Source organism: Drosophila mojavensis, unplaced genomic scaffold, assembly GCF_018153725.1.
Source record: "Drosophila mojavensis isolate 15081-1352.22 unplaced genomic scaffold, ASM1815372v1 contig_74, whole genome shotgun sequence".
In the NCBI taxonomy this organism is placed as follows: domain Eukaryota; kingdom Metazoa; phylum Arthropoda; class Insecta; order Diptera; family Drosophilidae; genus Drosophila; species Drosophila mojavensis.
Window position 1 is genome coordinate 26583879 of NW_025318899.1, and position 20055 is coordinate 26603933.

The 20055-nt window shown below is 39.7% G+C and overlaps 1 protein-coding gene and 1 long non-coding RNA gene across 36 annotated transcripts in view; both read right to left on the bottom strand.

The window, feature by feature from the left end:
- The window catches only part of LOC6583656 (glutamate-gated chloride channel), a 112100-nt gene that overhangs the window by 30669 nt on the left and 61376 nt on the right, over positions 1–20055 (bottom strand). For 22 of the 34 annotated variants that reach the window (XM_032731872.2, XM_032731855.2, XM_032731867.2 and 19 more), the window contains 3 exons: positions 6761–6835; positions 6454–6518; positions 6177–6397 (listed from right to left, as the gene is read on the bottom strand). In XM_032731872.2, the coding sequence (XP_032587763.1) occupies positions 6177–6397; positions 6454–6518; positions 6761–6835 (361 nt within the window). The remainder of the gene's footprint in view (positions 1–6176; positions 6398–6453; positions 6519–6760; positions 6836–20055) is intronic. The other 12 variants (XM_032731875.2, XM_032731858.2, XM_032731860.2 and 9 more) reach the window with 1 other exon arrangement.
- Positions 1092–2762, bottom strand: LOC116804401. 2 transcript variants are annotated; one of them, XR_006357724.1, is made up of 3 exons: positions 1971–2762; positions 1419–1846; positions 1092–1360 (listed from the first exon to the last, which is right to left on the bottom strand). It is a non-coding gene; the product is annotated as an uncharacterized LOC116804401 (long non-coding RNA). The 2 variants fall into 2 exon arrangements; XR_004364396.2 differs by having other exon boundaries at positions 1419–1883.

Genomic DNA, 20055 nt, shown 5'->3' on the forward strand with positions numbered 1-20055 from the left:
CACATACCGAACAGTTCGGAATGCAGATGCTTGTACAGAAATGAAGCAACGAACGAAAGAAACGATAAAGCATAATTCAAGTATTGTTTTCGTTTTAGCTATCAGCTAGCTAGACTATTTCAAGCTAGATTTAGCATATTACTATTGAATGCACAAAGACATTTTTATTTAGAAATAATAATAACAACATTTTATTTATATAAACGTAATTTTATAATCTTAGCCATTACATATTTTTTAACAAATATTTAAATATATTTTTTTTTAAATTGAAGTTTAAAACCATAACTTCATTAATCATGGCGCTGTTTTTGGCAATATTGCTTCTCTTTTCGGAAATTAATAACCGGGCCTGAGAGAAAGCCCTTTCAGACGAAGCACTGCAGGCGGGAATGCATAAAATTTTACAGCTTACTTTAAAAAGTAGTGGATAATGTTCTTTATTCAAATTCCATCACTCTAAAACGTTAAACCCATCTGAGTAAAAAACTTTGAGAGACATGTATGTATGAAGTTCAGAGTTAATACATTCAGTTAAATTGTCACTATAAACTGGCATTTCGTCAATATATACTTCTTGCTCCTCTGTCATTTTCAATATTGTTTGGTCAGTCACTTCCTAACCAATAGTTTGCCATTAATTCTTTACACTGTTCAACTATTCGTTCTTTTTCAGCGTTACTCAAGCTAACCAATCTGTTTGTGGGGGGAAATAAAAACAAAGCAATTTTGTGATAGTCCGTAATATAAGGATCCACAACGGTTTGAAGTAGGCTAGTTAAAGAAAATTTTAATTGGCTAGCTAAACCAGTATCGCTTGAGTCAACTTTAGTTTTTCTTTTTAAAAAATGTATGTATGGTATGACTGAATGTAGTGTCGAATAGTCTTCTCCTTCCAATGTTTTTGAAGTCCTTTCAAAATGTTCTAAAATTTTTACAATAGATTTAACATTGTCAATGTTTACATTATCCAAGCCAAAAATTTCATTTTTCTCTTTTAAAATTCTAGTGATTTTTTCCCTGTTTTGTGATAATGAAAAAAAAGTGTAATTCACTGTATTCCACCTAGTCTGACAAAAACTTTTGAGAGATACATTGAGTTGGGAATTTATCCCAGATTTTTTAAAATATTTTACTATCTTGTTACAATTGAGTAACAGGTCAGATAGTTCTAAAATATCTTTAAATGCTTTCTCCACAACATTATTTAATAGGTGATTTATGCAATGAATGTGATTGCCACTTTTAAATGCGTTAATCATGTTGGAGCCTCGGTCAGTGACTGCTATGGCTTTGTCGTCATCCATTGCCAAATTATAATCATTCAAAATTTTTGTGATTTTATTCTTAATGTTTGCGCCTAAAATAATAAACATTATTTCAAAAGAGCTATTGGAATATTAATCAAGCTATTCTACCTGTATTTGATTCATCTCCCATCGACTTCAGTGCTAGCAGGCGGGTGAGCATTGCACCGTCTCTAATATAGTGCACTGTGCACGATATATATGATCTCTTTAGGAACTCGTCCGTCCAGATATCAGATGTGATGCTATAGCCGGATGTTAATAAGCTTTTTGGTTTCTGGATCGACACGTGTTGCAGGGACGTTTGTTTCAGTTAACAAGTTCTTTGCTGCTACACAGCATTTGTGTTTAACTAAATTGGAAGTACAATTAGAGTACTTCAGAATTTTGAAACATTTTTTGCATCCAACAATATTTTTTAATTCTTCTCCATTCTCATCCATTACCATTCCTAGCGTGTTCCAGACTTCACTCCGTCCTCTTTTGTTCTTAAATTTATATATTCCTTCCAGCAATTTGGTCTTGATCGCATCATATTGCTGGATGGTACATATGTGAGTTTGCCAATATTCCATGCTAATTTGAAAGCAATACATATTTATGTACAGTGGTCCATCAGTAAATAAATATCAACAATCATAATTGTAATTAAATCATACTTACATTTTCGGAATTAGTTTCAAAATTTTCTTCAATGTTCATTTTAGCACGCACAAAAAAGCGACCCAAACTTAACAACTCACAGAAAGAGATTAAAGGAAAGCAAAAAAAAAAAAAAACAGTTAACCGAAAGAGATTGAAGGAAAGCAGAAATCAAGGCATTGACAATTTTGTATGTATTTACAGCATACATCGTAATTTCGCACGCATACATACATGCATACATGGCGAAAATTTGTAAATAGTGATGCCAGTTTATGCTATTTACTATAAAATTCGTTATAGCCTATAGCCATAAATCTAGCAATCATAAATCTTTTCAAGTTCATATAGTACTCAATATTGCAGCATATTACTGAGTAGACTATAAAACATTGTGCATTTCAGCAAAAAAGAAAAAATGTTAGTTTCTAAACATATCAATTAGTTTTTATAATCTAGGTTGCTATTCCAGCATTTATTTTCAATTTTTAGCCAATTCTAGCCTGATTTTTGCTCAGCAACGGCGCTCAAAGCGGAGTAAAAGTACCGTACGATTTTTTTTGACGTTACTCGCTTTTCGTTTTGTTTCGTTTCGTTTGTCAAGGTTTTTGTTTTACTCTGCTTAAAGCGAAGGAAGTAAAGTAAAACAGAATACTTGGCGACTTCGAGTACCATTCGTTTCGTTTTGCAGCAATGCTTGGTGTGCTCAAACACTTGCAAGTATCAGTATATTTGGAAGACGACCACAAGCAAGCATACCCATGCAGGCCTCTAATATGTACATATGTATGCATGTGAGCACAAGCAGCAGCTCACGAAAATTGAAATTTCGTCGCAGCAAGAACCCATGTCTTCCCTTCTGAATGAAGAGTATTCCGAACTCTTCAAGCCGTTTGCCATGCGTGCGCATAATGAAAATGTTTTCACGACGAGCATGCACACACACACTTACAGTATGCTGCATGTACAATGAACATTTGTATGCCTGTGTGCGAATCTCTTGCTGTCTGTAGCAATTTTAAATCCCAGCATTTGCATCTGGTCGATCTTGTGAAGTGCTCACATACATATGTATGTATATACATTTGATTGTGTGTGCGCAAGGGATGCAATGCTCACAATTATGGGATACCACTTGCAAGCATGTGTATGCCTGTGTGCCTTTACATGTGCGTGTGTGTATGTGTTTGTTTGTATTAGGGATGCAAAACAATCGATCGATACTATCGACGGTTTTCTAAAACGGCAATACCTCGATATTATTTTCGTCTATCGATAGTCTGACATTCAAAAAAGTGAACGTTAAATTGGCGAACGCCAATTCCGAAGAACGCAAAATGAGCCATACGAGCTAGTGTGAACAAGTTCAGTGGCTCAGTTAGTCACAGACAATGCGAATTCCATGGTCAAAGCCAGTGAAATTCTTGCAAAAAATCATTTACCCTGCTTTGCGCATAGTATCAATTTATTGGTGCAGGATTCTGTTGTCTCTTGAAAATATAAAATCTTTAATACGCACTGTAAAACAAATTGTGACATATTTTAAGAGCAGCTCAATTCAGTATGCTAAACTTAAGAATGCTCAAGAGCGGGAAAACTCATACAGTCTTATTCCCACTGGATGGAATAGCGCTTTACATATGATGCAACAGAATATTATTGGTCAGGGATGCTATCGGTCACGTCCTTTTAAATAGTTCAAAAGCACCATCACCTTTGAATAACGACCAACATGATTGCATCGCAGACTTATGCGACATTTTAATACATTTTGACGAAGTCACAAAAAAAAGCACCAGGAGTAAAGGCAGTATCAGTGTCATTAATCATACCATGTGTTTTTGGCTTGGGATGCACTATGGATGGACTTAAGGCAAAAATGAGGACTTCAATTGGTTCCGAAACTTGCACTTTTATTATTAATCGGATCAAAATAAGACTGTCACATTATGAGATCAGAACCGTTCCACGCTTGGCCACAATGTTGGACCCAAAGTTCAAAAAAGAAGCTTTGGAAATGCTGTCAATGCTCAAGAAGCCTCAATAATTTTAGAAACGGAAGTGAAGAGCATAATAAATGTTGAGGAACAGCTCCACCGAGTCGGAGATAACTTTCAGTAAAGCTGGGGAAATTGGGCACTGGGGGCACACGTCGGTCCCGCCTTAAAACTAAAAATGTGGACGTCTTACTGTTCTTAAATAAAAACAACTGGCTCCTAGATGGATAGCTTTATATTATATTTGTTGGCCTCACTATCGACAATTTTGCATCCCTAGTTTGTATGCATGGGACATGAACATTGGCGTGTGCCTCCCTCAACTTAGAATGGTGTGAACGATTTTGGGTTTTAATTGAAGGGCGCGCTTACATTCAAGTAGCTGATTTTATTTCAATGACCGTGGGTTTGCCTATCAGAATGATTTTTTTTTTTAAGTAGTACCTGATTAATCCCAGTGCGCAAATTGGAATGCGATTTTCGATCCCTAGCATGAGAACATGACATTCCATAGGAGAGGCCCCAGCACTGAGCTTTGGGGTACTTCAGCTGACACTGTATGAGTTTGGGACCCTCACTCGTGTTGTATACCAGGGTTCTTCTGAAGTAGCTGTTTATTATCTCTTTTAGATATTTAGGGATGTGGCAGCGCATCCAGTATCGTATCCCAACTAGCTGTGTTAAAGGCATTCTTTACATCCAGGGTCGCGATGATGCAGTATTGCTTCGTCCCGTGCCTCCATCTGGTGCCTTGGTAGGCGGAAGTTTCCGGGCCTTCCGAGAACCATATTGATTAGATGACAGGCTTCCGGCGCTAGCAATAGCAGGCTCCAGTTTAGAGAAAATCATTTCTCAAACACCTTTCCCATGGTGTCTAAGAGGCAGATCGGTTTGTATGAAGATGGCTCCTCTGGTGGTTTGCCAGCCTTAGGTATCAGCAGTATCAGGTTCTCGATTTTTCAGGTAAACATTCATTGTATAATTTGGCAAACGCACTTGGGTGCAAGGCGAGGGCTAGCTTTAGCGGATGATTTGGGATCCCATCCGGCCCTGTAGTTGAGTTAGATCTAAGACTTCTGAGAGCTACTAATATTTCTTCGTCCGTAACTAAAACAATGTGAGTGCTCGTTGACCCCTGATTAGCAGACACGGACTCAGGGGTATGAATGGAGCTTAATCGTTCTGGAAAGAGCGTTTCCACAATTGATTTAAGCTCCGGAATCACCGTAGGCTGCTCCTACGTAAAATCTTTTAACTACTATCTTATATGCCCTGCCCCAAGGGTGATATTCGGCTTAGTCACACTACTCTAGGAAGCATCCTCTTATGCTTGTCCGAATGGCCTTCTTCGACCAGAGTCGCGAAGATCTTCAGTAGGATACGGCTTCTGGCAATTGTTGGGTGGCGACCCCATTCTAACGCCCATGAATTAAAATCTCCTGCTATAATGGTCTTCCGACCCCTAGCATCCTCGGCAAGCTCGTCAAGCACCGTTGTAAACTCACTGAGCTACATGCTGGAGGCCAGGTAGCAACTGTAGAGCCATATACATGTGCATGTGCGTATGTGCATGTGTGCAGAAGTTGCGTACACAGGCCCACAAATGCTCATGCTCAGCGAGTGACTACAGTTGTTTGTGCTCGTCGTCAAAACATATTTTTTATGCGTCTCACGCTCATACCCTTCCTAGAAATAATTATGAAAACGCTAAACTTTTGTATGAACGTGACAAACTCTTTTAAGATTTCGGTAAGCCATTCATTCAAAAGGAACGAGCTGGGATCGTCGCAAGCAAATTTCATTTTTTGTGCCCTGCTGAGCTGATGATTTGAGAGACCATAGAGAGAGTAAAGAGAGAGTAGGACAAATAACGCATAAAAGAACGGGGCCATTTCGTTTGCGTGCTTGCAGCGCACTGATTTCGTCGGGCTAAGTGGTAATACTTACAAAATATATCAAAAATCTAACTTAATTTATTATTTGAATCACTACGTTGAATTTACATTTTACAGTGATTCTAAATTATTGCAAAAAAACGTGGCACGTCAACTAGAATATAGGTAAAGATAGCTATGAAGCACGCAATTATAAAACTTCATTTAGATACATTCAAATCTTGAGTTTTTAACATAAGAACAGAGTTCAATTGTTTGTGTTTATATAGCTGGGCAATATCATCTTATAATACGATTAAGTCAATTGTGAGATTATTCAAATTGATTTAACACACCTCATTGCGTATGTAATGGTCCCGTTTCGGAATATTCTTAAAGCGAAATGCATTGGTATGATGGGATCCTTAAAATCGCCATGCATAATGAAATATGTGTCGGGCGTCCAGATACTATCATGATGATGCAAAGCATTTAAGAAATCATAATGAGACTTATTGCCATATTGCAGACGCGGATCGTTCCATTGCTGATTCAGCAGAAATTCCACTTCATATTTCTGCAAAAAATTTGCATTTGAGTATTACATAATGTACATATTACCTAACTTCTTACCAAGCTGCTCTCATCTGGTGATGCCAAGCTTAAAAGCAATACGTTAACATTAACCGTCAGTGTACCTAAAACAATATTAAATAATAATAGTTAGTTGCAATAATACTGAAAGTTTGTGAAAAAATTATTTAAGGCTATATGCACAATAACTAATTTAATTATTTTTTGTGTGTAGTATTAACCGAATAAATAAATGTACGATTTTAAATCTTAATCTTAATTACAAGAGAAATAAAATGAAGGGTGCCTAACTATATGGTGCCCATATAAAAAAAAAAAAATTAATTTCGTTTGAATTTTCACCAACCGCGATTATGTGCTCTGCGCTCATTATGAATTGTAGCCATATCGGGTGATTGCAAGCCACAGCAAAAGTCTTCATCTGTAAAATTTAATTAATATGATTTTTTTATGCAAAGATATGATAAAAACGTATTGTATATAATTCCTATTTGATACATTCTCAGTCCTACGCTTCCAGACACATTTTGTCAACAGCACTGCACTTTCTTTACGTCAATATCACCATTTTTGTGCTTTTATTGCGATGTTATTCGACTTTTATGCCCTAGACCCATTGAAAATGACGTGAAAATGTTATGTAACAAGTCAACAGCAGATATTTTTGATCAGGGCGAGGAATCATCGCCCATATGGATGAATGCGTCGATCTCAGAAGATATTTAGCTAGAGAATCGAAATTATTTTTCCTAGGTCCGTGTATATCACATATATATCGAGCTTTTCTCCAAAAATCGATAATTTGTTACCGAATAAAGCCTTGAATTAGTTCTAAAATCTTTACAGCTAGAGCGTCCAAACTTTAATTCATTTTCACGTTCTGCGAGTATCACTTCAACCTCTCAAGAGATAAGACGTGCTGCATCAAACAAGTAAGAAGACTCTAGTCGAGACTGCTCGACTCGGAGATACCCTGAACCCTCTAATCTGATATTCTAATCAGTCTGCACTTCTTTTCGACACACAAATATACATACGCACGTAGTAGAACGCGCTCTGCTAACTGCGCAGTAAGCAGCGACTGCGCTTGGGCTGCGCTGCAGTGTGAGCAACATTATAAGAATTTATTTGTTGAATAATTTAATTTCTCGACGTACAATCTTAATGAAACTTTCAGAGCGTAATCATATGGTAAAAATGTGTGCACATTCTAAAGCACACGTCTCTAGTACTTGAAAAACGCCTTTTACAAAGGTGATGGTGAGGGGGTGAATATAGGGGTGGGGGGTAAACTACAACAAAAATCGAAATTATATAAAATACATATAAGTCTACACTTAAAATTTGGAAGCTCTAGCTCTAAAGGTGTAGGAGATATAATTAAATAACTAGCTTTCGATAAGGTTTTTAATCGATAATAAAATATCGGGAGTAGTTATCGATATATAAAGAAAAACTTGATATGCGCGTGATATACACGGACCTAGGAAAAAAATTTCAAGTCTCTAGCTCTTATATCTTCTGAGATCGACGCGTTCATACATACGGACGGACGGACGGACGGACTGACAGACAGACGGACAGGGCCAAATCGACTCAGCCCTGATCAAGAATATATATACTATTTGGGGTCTGCCACGCCTCCTTCTGCCTGTTACATACTTTTAACAAAACCATTATACGCTGATTTCCCATTTTCAATGGGTTCAGGGTATAAACACAAAAACAACAAGTAAGAAAGCTATAGTCGAGACTGCTCGACTACGAGATCCCCTGAACCCTTGGAGCAATAGCGATTTCAAGAATTTTTCGCGTCTTTCAGCTTACACAAGAAACACACACACACACACACACACACATACATACATAGACACACACGCATACACACACACACACACACGCATACACACACAAACGCATACACACACACACATACACACACACATACACAAACACAAACACACACACATACACAAACACATACACACACAAGCACCCACGCATAAACACGCGTGGGCTGCAGTGTTCGCTTACTATGAGAACTTAATTGTTTAATAACTTTTTTTGTGGACATACGATCTTCATAAAAAAAACTTTCAGATTATGATTAGAACATGGATAGGCATGTGTTTGCCAAAGAAAAAGTCTCTAGTATTTGAAATACGCCTTTTACAAAAGTGATGGTGAGGGGGTGGATATAGAGGTGGGGGGTAAATTTTAACAAAAACCGAAATTGCATAAATTGCGAATATGCATACATTAAAAATTTGGAGACTCTAGCAATAAAGGTGTAGAAGATATAATTTTATAACTGGTTTTCGATAAGGGTTTTATCGATAAAAAATATCGGGATGAGTTATCGATTCTTAATGATAAACTTGATATCCGCGCTGTAATAACGGACATTTAAAAAAAAATTGAAGTCTCTAGCTGTTATATCTTCTGAAATCGACGCGTTCATACATACGGATAGACGGACAGACGGACGGACAGACAGACGGACAGGGCCAAATCAACTCAGCTCGTCGCCCTGATCATGAATATATATACTATATCGACTCAGCTCGTCACCCTGATCAAGAATATATATACTTTGTGGGGTCTGCCACGGCTCCTTCTGCCTGTTACATACATTTCAACAAAACCATTATACCCTGATTTCCCATTGAAAATGGGTTCAGTGTCCGTCTGTCCGTATGAAAGCAATCTATTTCGGCGCTATTGAAGCTCCGATCTATAAAGTGTTGAAATTTTCCCGATCCGCCCACTAGGGGCGTGGCAAATCGGAAAATGCATTTTTCGATATGCCAGAAATGATATTAATTGAAGAGCTAGAAAGCTGAAATTTGGAATATAGATCCGCATCGACCGCCCAAGATCACGAGCTATGGCGGATATATCTCCGCCCATTGGGGGCGTGGCAAATCGGATAAAACTGTATCTCCAAGAGTTTTACAGCTAGAGCGCTGGAATTTTGCACGTCAGCTAATGTTATGATTCTATAGTATAGTATAGTCAAAGTAAAAATTATAAGTCTACGCCTATTAGGGGCGTGGCAAATAGGACCTGAAGATATAGTGATTTTTTAAATTCTGCTATATTTTGGACACTATTGATGCCAGAGACCTCAAATTTTGTATATATACTCGGCTGATCACCCAAGACCAAAAACCTGTGTCGGATATATGTCCGCCCACAGGGGGCGTGGCAAACCGTAAAAGTTTATATCTCCGAAAGTATAATAGCTAGAAGTTTCAAATTTAGATAGTTAAGTTACGAGTAACCTCCTCTATCGATGACCTGAAAATAATTTTTACGCCTTTTTAGGGGCGTGGCATATAGAAAAATACCCTGTAATTTTCACATGTTTTGAGGGTAAGCATTCAAAATTTGCAGTTAAGGTACCGTTATCTCGTTCTAAAAACTGACAAAAAATGAGGTGTCTACGCCCAATAGAGAAAATCGGGAAAAACCGCATTTTCTACAGTATTAGAGCGAAACTTAGCAACTAAATTGCTGATGGGGTGTGAATGAGTATTCCGCAGTCGGTAACGCTCGACTGCAACGTTCTTACTTGTTTATGTATGCTTATATGCAATTTATGCAATTTCGGCTTTTGTTAAAATTTACCCCCCACCCCTATATCTACCACCTCACCCACATGTTTGTAAAAAGCGTATTTCAAATACTACAGACTTGTGCTTTGGCAAATATATGCATATTCATGTTGTAATCATAATCTAAAAGTTTCATGATCGTATGTCCACAAAAAAAGTTATTAGTCTCCAGCCTAGAGCAGATCAGTTTCTCAAACACCTTTCCCATGGTGTCTAAGAGACAGATAAGTCTGTACGAAGATGGCTCATCTGGTGGTTTGCCAGCCTTGGGTAGCAATACCAGATTCTGGGCTTTCCATTTTGCCGGGAACGTCTCTTGGATCAGGCATTCGTTAAATAATTCGGCGAACGTACTTGGGTCCAAGGCGAGGGCTAGCTTTAGCGCACGATTTGGGATCCCGTCCGGCCCTGGAGCTGTGTTGGTTCTAAGACCTCGGAGAACTACTAATATTTCTTCCTCTGTAACTAAAACAATTTCAGTGCTCGTTGAGCCCTGATCAGCAGACTCGGACTCAGGGGCGTGAATGGAGCTTAAACTTTCTGGAAAGAGTGTTTCCACAATCGATTTAAGCTACAGACTGCACCTGTCTACCTGCGTATAGTCTTTTAACTACTATCTTATATGCCCTGCCCCAAGGGTCATATTCGGCTGAGTCGCACAACTGTAAAAAACATTCTCTTTTACGTGCCCGAATGGCCTTCTTCAGCTGTCTTCTAGCTGCCTGGTAAGCTAACTGCGTTTGTGTGTGTATTCGTGTGTGTGTATGTATGCCTGTGTGTGTGTGTGTGCGTGTTTCTTGAGTAAGCTGAAAGACGCGAACAATTATTGAAATAGCTACTGCTCCAAGGGTTCAAGGGATCTCGTAGTCCAGCAGTCTCGACTATAGCTTTCTTACTTGTTGTTTTTGTGTTTATACCCTGAACCCATTGAAAATGGGAAATCAGGGTATAATGGTTTTGTTGAAATGTATGTAACAGGCAGAAGGAGGCGTGGCAGACCCCAAAAAGTATATATATTCTTGATCAGGGCGACGAGCTGAGTCGATTTCGCCCTGTCCGTCTGTCTGTCTGTCCGTCTGTCCGTATGTTTGAACGCGTCGATTTCCGAAGATTTAAGAGCTAGAGACCTGAATTTTTTTTTTAAATGACCGTATATACAGCGCGGACGTCGAGTGTGCTTTTAAAATTCGATAAATCATCCCGTTATGTTTTTATCGAGTAAAAACATTCAAGTTCAAATCAGATGCCACTATAACTAATTGTGAATGATTTTTCTTTTTTTTAAATTTCTCAAATATTCAATATAATATGTAGATCATATGCTGAAAGTTTCATTAAATTCCGTTCAGTCAAAAATTAATAAAAAAATAATCAAATATTTGGCCAATTAACAAACGCACGTGCAGCAGCCACAACAGCATCATATGCGTGTGCACACATACATTCAAACTTCTTCTAGAAACATTCGTTGAGTCACATCAGCTGTTAGTTTCGTTTAGTTTTGGTAGATGGCGCAGCAGCAGTGAATCTATTTGAGTTTTGCCAGCGCCACTAGCAGGAGTGGGGTGGCCAAGTGTGTTAGCTGCATGACGCTCGATCGAGAAGTCGCGGTTCGAACCCCTATCGATGCAACTGATGTTAATTTTTTTTAATTGTTTGAAAATATTTGTATATTTTCATAAATGAGTTTTCTATTTAATTTATATTTTTAAATACACCGAAATTGAAATTTTAACCATACTAAATGTGCGTTTTTTAAAGTTTGGTTATTCTAGCAGATTCTTAGAATCACATCAGCAGTTAGTTAGTTAGTTAGTTTTGGTAGATGGCGCTGCAGCAGTGAATCTATTTGAGTTTTTCCAGCGCCACTAGCAGGAGTGGGGTGGCCTAGTGTGTTAGCTGCATGACGCTCGATCGAGAAGTTGTGGTTCGAATCCCGATCAGTGCAACTGATGTTAACTTTTTTAATTGTTTCAAAATATTTTTATATTTTATTTAATGAGTTTGGTATGTTATTTATATTTTTAAATACATCGAAATTGAAATTTCAGCCATACTAAATGGGCCGCTTAACTATCTAAATTTGAACCTTATAGCTATTATACTTTAGGAGATATAAACTTTTGCGGTTTGCCACGCCCCCTGTGGGCGGACATATATACGACAAAGCTTTTCGGTCTCGGGTGATCAGCCCGAGTATATATATAAAATTTGAGATCTCTGGCATTAATAGTTTCCAAAATATAGCAGAATTCGAAAAATCACTATATCTTCAGGTCCGATTTGCCACGCCCCTAATGAGCGTAGACTTATAATTTTTAGACTTTAAGTCTTTAGACTTTATAGAATCATAAAATTAGCTGACATGCAAAATTTCAGCATTCTATGTTTACAACTTTAGGAGATACAGTTTTATCCGATTTGCTACGCCCCCAATGGGCGGAGATATCCGCCATTGCTCGTGATCTTGGGTGGTCGACGCGGACCTACATATAAAATTTCAGCTTTCAAGCTCTTTAACTAACATGATTTCTTGAATGCATTTCCGATTTGCCACGCCCCTAGTGGGGCGGGAAAATTTTAACACTTTATAAATCGGAGATATACACGAGTATGTGTTCCGAATTTCAAGTCTCTAGCTTCAATAGCGCCGAAATAGATTGCTTTCATACGGACAGACGGACGGACGGCAGACGGACAGACAGACGGATAGCAAGACGGACATTCCACAAAACCAATATACTGAATCACTTTCGTGAATGAGTATAAAAATAAAGTGGCTTCTTCTTTGGCTTACCGATCCACGCTGTGAGTAGAGGCACAGCAAGATCAACAAGGCGATCAAAACAAAAACACCTCCAACGGGTTAAGCCAAAGAGTAAATCAACAACCAATAAACAAAAACTACAAAAACCGCAACAAAATGCTGTCAGGAAAGGCTATTGATATGCTAAAAAAGCAATCAGACCTGTATGACATAATTACAAAGGCCATAGCTGATAAGGATGCGTTAGAAGTCGTGGATAAGTTGGCAGATGAGTTCACTCAACCAACCACTCAACACTGACAAAAATCTGTACCCCAAACCATATATATTTTACTCAGAAAATATATGATGGATTAATGGAAAAAGTCAGGATCTACAAGGAGGCCCTAATGAAGGTCGAAGCTACCGGCCTCGATATAGATACCGACAAACCATACACTAGCAAGAATTGGCATATGCAAACTGAGGTATCCAGGGAACAGCAAACTCAAAAGGAAGTACTGTTTTCACGAAGTGGTTCCACCTCAATGGACTATCTGGTAGAACTTGTGGAAAAAAGAGCTCAAAGAGTAAGGCTGCACATTGAAGAGGTGTTGGCCAACATTGAGCTCAGCAACCAGGAGGAAACTCTAGACAGCAAAGAAACGCTAGAGTTCCTATGGAATAAAGTCGGCATAGACGCATTGGAAGTTAAAGTCCACACATTGTCAAAGAAACTTCAAAGAAACTTAGGTGTCTTTCACAGTATGAAATAAAAAGACGTTCCAGAGCTACCAAAATCGGATTTTCCTCATTTTAATGGAAGTCCCAAAGAGTGGCCAACGTTCTTCAATTTGTTCTCCGACATGATCCACGAAAGGAAGGATATCAGCGACACAAGGAAGCTGAACTACCTGAAATCATGCCTCAAAGGAGATGCCCAAATGGTAGTAAGCCATTTGTTAAGTGGATCATCTGCTAGCTACAATTCGGCGTGGAAACTTATATTATGGAACTGCTGGAAAACGATGATGAAGGCAGGATCCGCCAATTCTTGGACACAGCAAATGATAGTATTCCCATCATTAAAGAAGTAGGCCGAATTGGTAACGATGCTGATGTACTAGTCGCTCAGATTTTGCTACGAAGATTCTCGACGGAAGTCCTACAACTTTACAAGCAACATGTAAAGAGGGCCAGAAAAATTAAGTCCATGAAAAATGTACTCGAGTTTATTGATCAACTATACAATTCAATAGATGCAGTACAGATAAGGGCGTCCAGACGCTTATTGAAGCAAAGAGAAAGAGCTACAAAGGATGCCGTTTTTGCAACCTGGGCAACCACGAAATTACCAAGTGTTCAAAATTTAAAGCAGAGCCAGTTAAAAAACGCAAGGATTTTGTAACTAAAAGAGCTCTTTGTTTTAAATGCCTAGGTTCCCATAGCATGAAAGAGTGCCAAAAGGATTGGTCATGCAAATATTATACCAAATCACACAACAATCTGATGACGAGGATGCGACCGAAAACGAGACCTTCAACAGCAATTGTCCCAAAGAATGCAACGGACAAGATACGTTGTTGGCAACTGCGCTTATTCGGATTAAAAACAAGTCCGGAAAATTCGAGCAGCTAAGGGCCGTCATCGATGGAGGCTCACAAAAGACATTGGTATCTGAAGGAGCCGCTCAACGACTACAACTGCGCCGAATCAAACGGAAAGTGGGAGTGCAAGGAATTTCACAAAATGTTGAAGTTCTAAAAAACAGCGCTTGCTTGACAATCAAACCAAAGATGACAAGCAAATTCGTCACCACAACGGAGGCACTTGTTATGCCAAAACTGCAAAGAGCTCTACCGATCAAGAAAATTGAAATGGACATCAATAATGACTGGATGGGCTGCAAGCTGGCAGACCCGCATTTCAACGAACCTAGCAGAATCGATTTTGTGATTGGCGCTGATTTACTCCACTTAATAATGTTAGGAAAAGTTAAAAAAGTCAACGGAATACTGGGACAAAAAACTGAGCTTGGATGGATTGATTCCGGGAACATAGCTAGAGCAGTAAACAACAAGGTGATCAGCGCAACAACGATGATATGCCTGGATAACCTCGAGCGCTTCTGGAAGCTTGAAAATAACTCAAGCGGCTCAAAAGAGAACAATAAATGGGATGGCGAAGGCCGGCAAGTAGCGTCCATACCATTTAAAAAAGACTTCGAGTCAGGAAAATCGCGCAAGCACGCTATGACACGATTACTGCATATGGAGAACAAATTCAGAAAGCATCTACAAATATTCACGGAATATAACATGGGAACCGCCACCTGAACAAAGGACCAAAGTAAGGTTGATCTGGATTTCACACCTTCTGAGCCCCGCAGAATGTTCAAGCACGAACATGAGACCTCACGGATTGCAAGCATGGACATTTCGTCAATATTATCAATGATTATCATATCTCTTTGTCGTGTACACAAGTAAGAGGAGAAACCAGAGACAGGAAATTTCAGCTATTACTTTCTCTAGCCCCCCGCAGAATGTTCATGCACATGCATGATGTAGGAGATGTAAATTAAAATAACAAAGTAACGGGGAAGTTATCGATATTTAAAGCAAAACTCGATATGCGCGTGCTATGCACGGACCTAGGAAAACAATTTTCAAATCTCTAGCTCTTATATCTTCTGAGATCGACGCACTCAAACAGACGGCCAGACAGACGGACAGACAGAGCTAAATCGATTCAGCTCGTCGCCCTGATCAAGAATACACATTCACAGCCCAAACGATGTCAACTAGAGTATATAGTGCAATTTTCAAGTCTAGTGCGCGTCAAATTACATATTTATACAATTTTGATTTTTATTATATATATTGGATACCGGCTTCAAGCTAGCAGCAGATCAGCACGATTTTCCTATTCATAAGCACACTCATCGTCTACTCTACGCGTACAGACAGAAGCGCGCCTTTTGCACATTCTTAGAATTTCAATTGATTTCTGAACTTTCTAGCCGTTACTGTAGTTTTGTCGGATGACGCTCTCTTATTAAGCTATTATATTTTAGCAACTAGCTGATCAAGCAAAGCAGTGGTGCGGGCGCTAAGGGCGACGCAACTTATGTTAGAGTATGTATATAAATGTAAGCCTGCACGCATAGCAACTAGCATTCCAGCCTCATACACGCGCTCATTTGTATGTGTATGTGTGTATGCACACATAAATGTCTTTGCATTGTTTTTATACTCATTCACGAAAGTGAATCAGTATATTGGTTTTGTGCAATGTCCGTCCGTCTGTCCGTCTGTCCGTCTGTCCGTATGAACGCAATCTATTTCGGCACTATTGAAGCTAGAGACTTGAAATTTGGAACACATACTCGTGTATATCTCCGATTTATAAAGTGTTAAAATTTTCCCGATCCGCCCACTAGGGGCGTGGCAAATCGGAAAATGCATTTTCCGATATACCAGAAATCATGTTTGTTGAAGAGCTAGAAAGCTGAAATTTGGTATGTAGGTCCGCGTTGACCACCCAAGATCACGAGCTATGGCGGATATATCTACGCCCATTGGGGGCGTGGCAAATCGGATAAAACTGTATCTCCTAAAGTTGTTAACCTAGAATGCTGAAATTTAGCACGTCAGCTATTGGTATGATTCTATTAAGTCTGAAGATAAATTACAAGTCTACGCCCATTGGGGGCGTGGCAAATCGGACCTGAAGATATAGTGATTTTTTAAATTCTCCTATATTTTGGACACTATTGATGGCAGAGACCTCAAATTTTGTATATATACTCGGACTGATCACCCAAGACCAAAAAGTTTTGTCGGATATATGTCCGCCCACAGGGGGCGTGGCAAACCGCAAAAGTTTATATCTCCTAAAGTATAATAGCTAGAAGCTTCAAATTTGGATAGTTGAGTTACTGGTAGCCTCCTCTATCGATTCCCCAAAAATAATTTTTACGCCTCTTTAGGGGCGTGGCATATCGAAAAATACCCTGTAGTTTTCACTTTTTTTGAGGGTAAGCATTCAAACTTTGCAGTTAGGGTACTGTTATCTCTTTCTAAAAACTGACCAAAAATGAGGTATCTACGCCCAGTAGGGGCGTGGCAAATCGGAAAAACCTGTATATTCTACAGTATTAGAGCGAAACTTAACTACTAAATTGTTGATGGGATGTGAATGAGTATTCCGCAGTCGGTAACGCCCGACTGCAACGTTCTTACTTGTTTTGAATTTCCAGCTGCTACACAGGCTTTCTTTGCTCTATGGCGTCATAATAATAATGAGTTCCTGCACATGCATGAACATAGAAATATGATAAGTATGGGAACATACCCTCTACGCACTTAACAGCTAGCATACATAAAATAGATAATATATGTGGCAAGTGTGAACTGTCAGATTAGAATAAATATGACTGACCCTTAGTGACAGGAATATGTAAGAGACGAACGCTGAGCCTCACAACCTCAGCGATAGGATAAGAATAGCTAATAGACCCACGCGGAGCCTTACAAACTCATCGATAAGATAAGAATATGTAATAGACCAATGCTGAGCCTTACACACTCAGCAATAGACGCACTAGATTTAAGGGTTGAAATTATGCATGAGTCTGGGTATATAAATCCACGCTCATAACAATAAAGATCAATACGCAACTAAACACCATCATAGTCAAGTGTATTCGTTCATAATGTGATTTCGTTTTAATTATTGTTGTTCGACGACGTGGTGGTGCTGTAGACAGAAGCGCCGGCGATCTTTATTTTAGTTATTTTGTCAAACATGCTATTTGGCTTGGATGCGAGTTTGTAAATTGCAAATTTTTGTTATTTTAGCTTCTTTTATATATTTTAAATTTCATAATAATATTTCTTTCCGTATTATGAATATCTGTTAAGCTGTTACATATACAAATACATAAATAGATGGCTGACGCATATAAGTGTCGCAATTCGGGCACTATAAATGCCGCTTGCCACCACCCTACTGGCCGTAGAATCTTCATGTTTTGGCCACTTTTTAGAGCGAGCAACTGGTAGCCTAAATGAAAATTTGAATTCTTACGCTCAAAAAATGTGAAAATTACAGGGTATTTTTTGATTTGCCACGCCCAAAAGAGGCGTAAAAATTGTTTTTGGTGCATCGATGGAGGAGGCTACCAGCAACTAAACTCAAATTTGATGCTTCTAGCTCTTGAACTGTAGGAGATATAAACTTTTTCGGTTTGCCGCGCCCCCTATGGGAGCCATAGCTCGATGAACTTGGGTGGTCAACCCACGTATATATACCAAATTTCAGGTCTCTAGCATCAATAGGGTCCAAAATATAGCAGAATTCGAAAAATCACTATATCTTCAGGTCCGCTTTGCCACACCTCTAGTAGTCGTAGATATATAATTTTTTCACCCATCTTTATTGAATCGGCCCATCAGCTCACGAGCAAAATTTCAGTATTCTGGGCTTACAACTTTAGGAGATACAATTATATCCGATTTGCCACGCCCCCAATGGGCGGAGAAATATCCGCAAACTTGGGTGGTCGACGCGGACCTACATACCAAATTTCAGCTCTCTAGCTCTTCAACTAACATGATTTCTGGCATATCGGAAAATGCATTTTCCGATTTGCCACGCCCCTAGTGGGCGGATCGGGAAAATTTTAACACTTTATAAATCGGAGATATACACGAGTATGTGCTATAAATTTCAAGTCTCTAGCTTCAATAGCGCCGAAATAGATTGCGTTCATACGGACAGACGGACGGACAGTACGACGGACATTGCACAAAACCAATATACTCATTTCACTTTCGTGAATGAGTCTAACAAGTAAGAAAGCTCTAGTCGAGACTTCTCGACTAAGAACCCTGAACCCTTCGATAGCTCGCACACATGCACACGCATACACACACATGGAGTTCGAGTTGCGTTTTCGTGGAGTGCGGTGTGATCCATCGTTGACTATAGCTTGTTCCCAGTTTTTCCCTGCGAAAGTGGAAATATCTAAAGAAAACGTGTATGGTGTAGGCGTAACGTACCCAGCGACCTCAAAAACTACAAGAGACTTACTGCGCGGCTCGTGGTGTACCTCGGTGGTAGAATCCATACTGCGGTCTCTAAGCTCAAATTTTAGTAGTAGCCATTGCCCACTACAGGCTTCACGCCGTGGTAGTCGGAGCAAAATGGATGCCATGATGGAGGAAGAGCTGCAAGCTTTCGCGCGCTGTTCTTCGTTGCAACGATCGCCGCAGCAACAACAGAGGGCGTTGCCGCAGCCGTTGACATCCAGTCAGCCCCAATGGTTGAGTGCCAAGCACCCAAATCACTAAAAGAAGCGTTAGCTCCCAAGCGATCGAGGGAAGTTGCCTCTGAACAGAGAAAAACTCCCTCAAAAATGCCGAGGCCCAATAGAAGTGCAGCGAACCTAAAAGAACCAATGGCTCTACGGGCTACAGCTGAAAATTCAAATCAGGCAGGTCAACAGACAAACCCGAACAACTGGACAGTCGTTAAAAAACGAAAGCCTATGTAAAAACGACCCAGAAGTGACGTAATCGCGATTTCAGGCGTGGGTGGTTGCAGCTATGCGGGCATGCTTAATTTAAAGCATCTGAGCGGCGACGTTCAAGGCATTAGGAAGACAGCTAAGGGGGACCTTTTGTTGCAATTGAGTAGGAAGCCGGAGCATAGCGCTGAGGCTCTGCTCGAAGCTGTAGGCAAGGCCTTGGGCGACCGAGCGGTAGTTGAGACACTTACCGAATCAGAGATTGGCGACCTAGCTGAGCTAGCGAGCAAAGAGGAGATCTTGGAGGCAATAAGAGTGAAGTTGAAGGATAGCTCACTCCCCATTGAGGTTATCAAATCACTTCGACCAGTCTTTGGTGGACAGCAAAGAGTTACGGTTGCTCTCCCAATTGGGAAAGCTAAAACTCTGCTCGAGCTGTCCAAAATTCGAATAGGATGGGTAGTATGCCGTATCCGTGGATCAGCCAAAACGCTGTTTTAAGTGCCTCGATTGTGTACATATTGCAGCCAACTGTGGCAGCGACTGTGACCTAAAGGGCGCCTGTTTCAGGTGTGGAGAGATGGGTCACAGTGCAAAAGCATGCACTAAACCACCAAAATGTAGCCTCTGCATCCGGAAAGGTGAAAAGCAGGCGGACCACTCAGCAGGCTGCTTCAAGTGCCCATCCTACCGTGAGGCTGCTCGTAAAATGAAATGTTAAGGTTCCTTCAGCTTAACTTAAATCA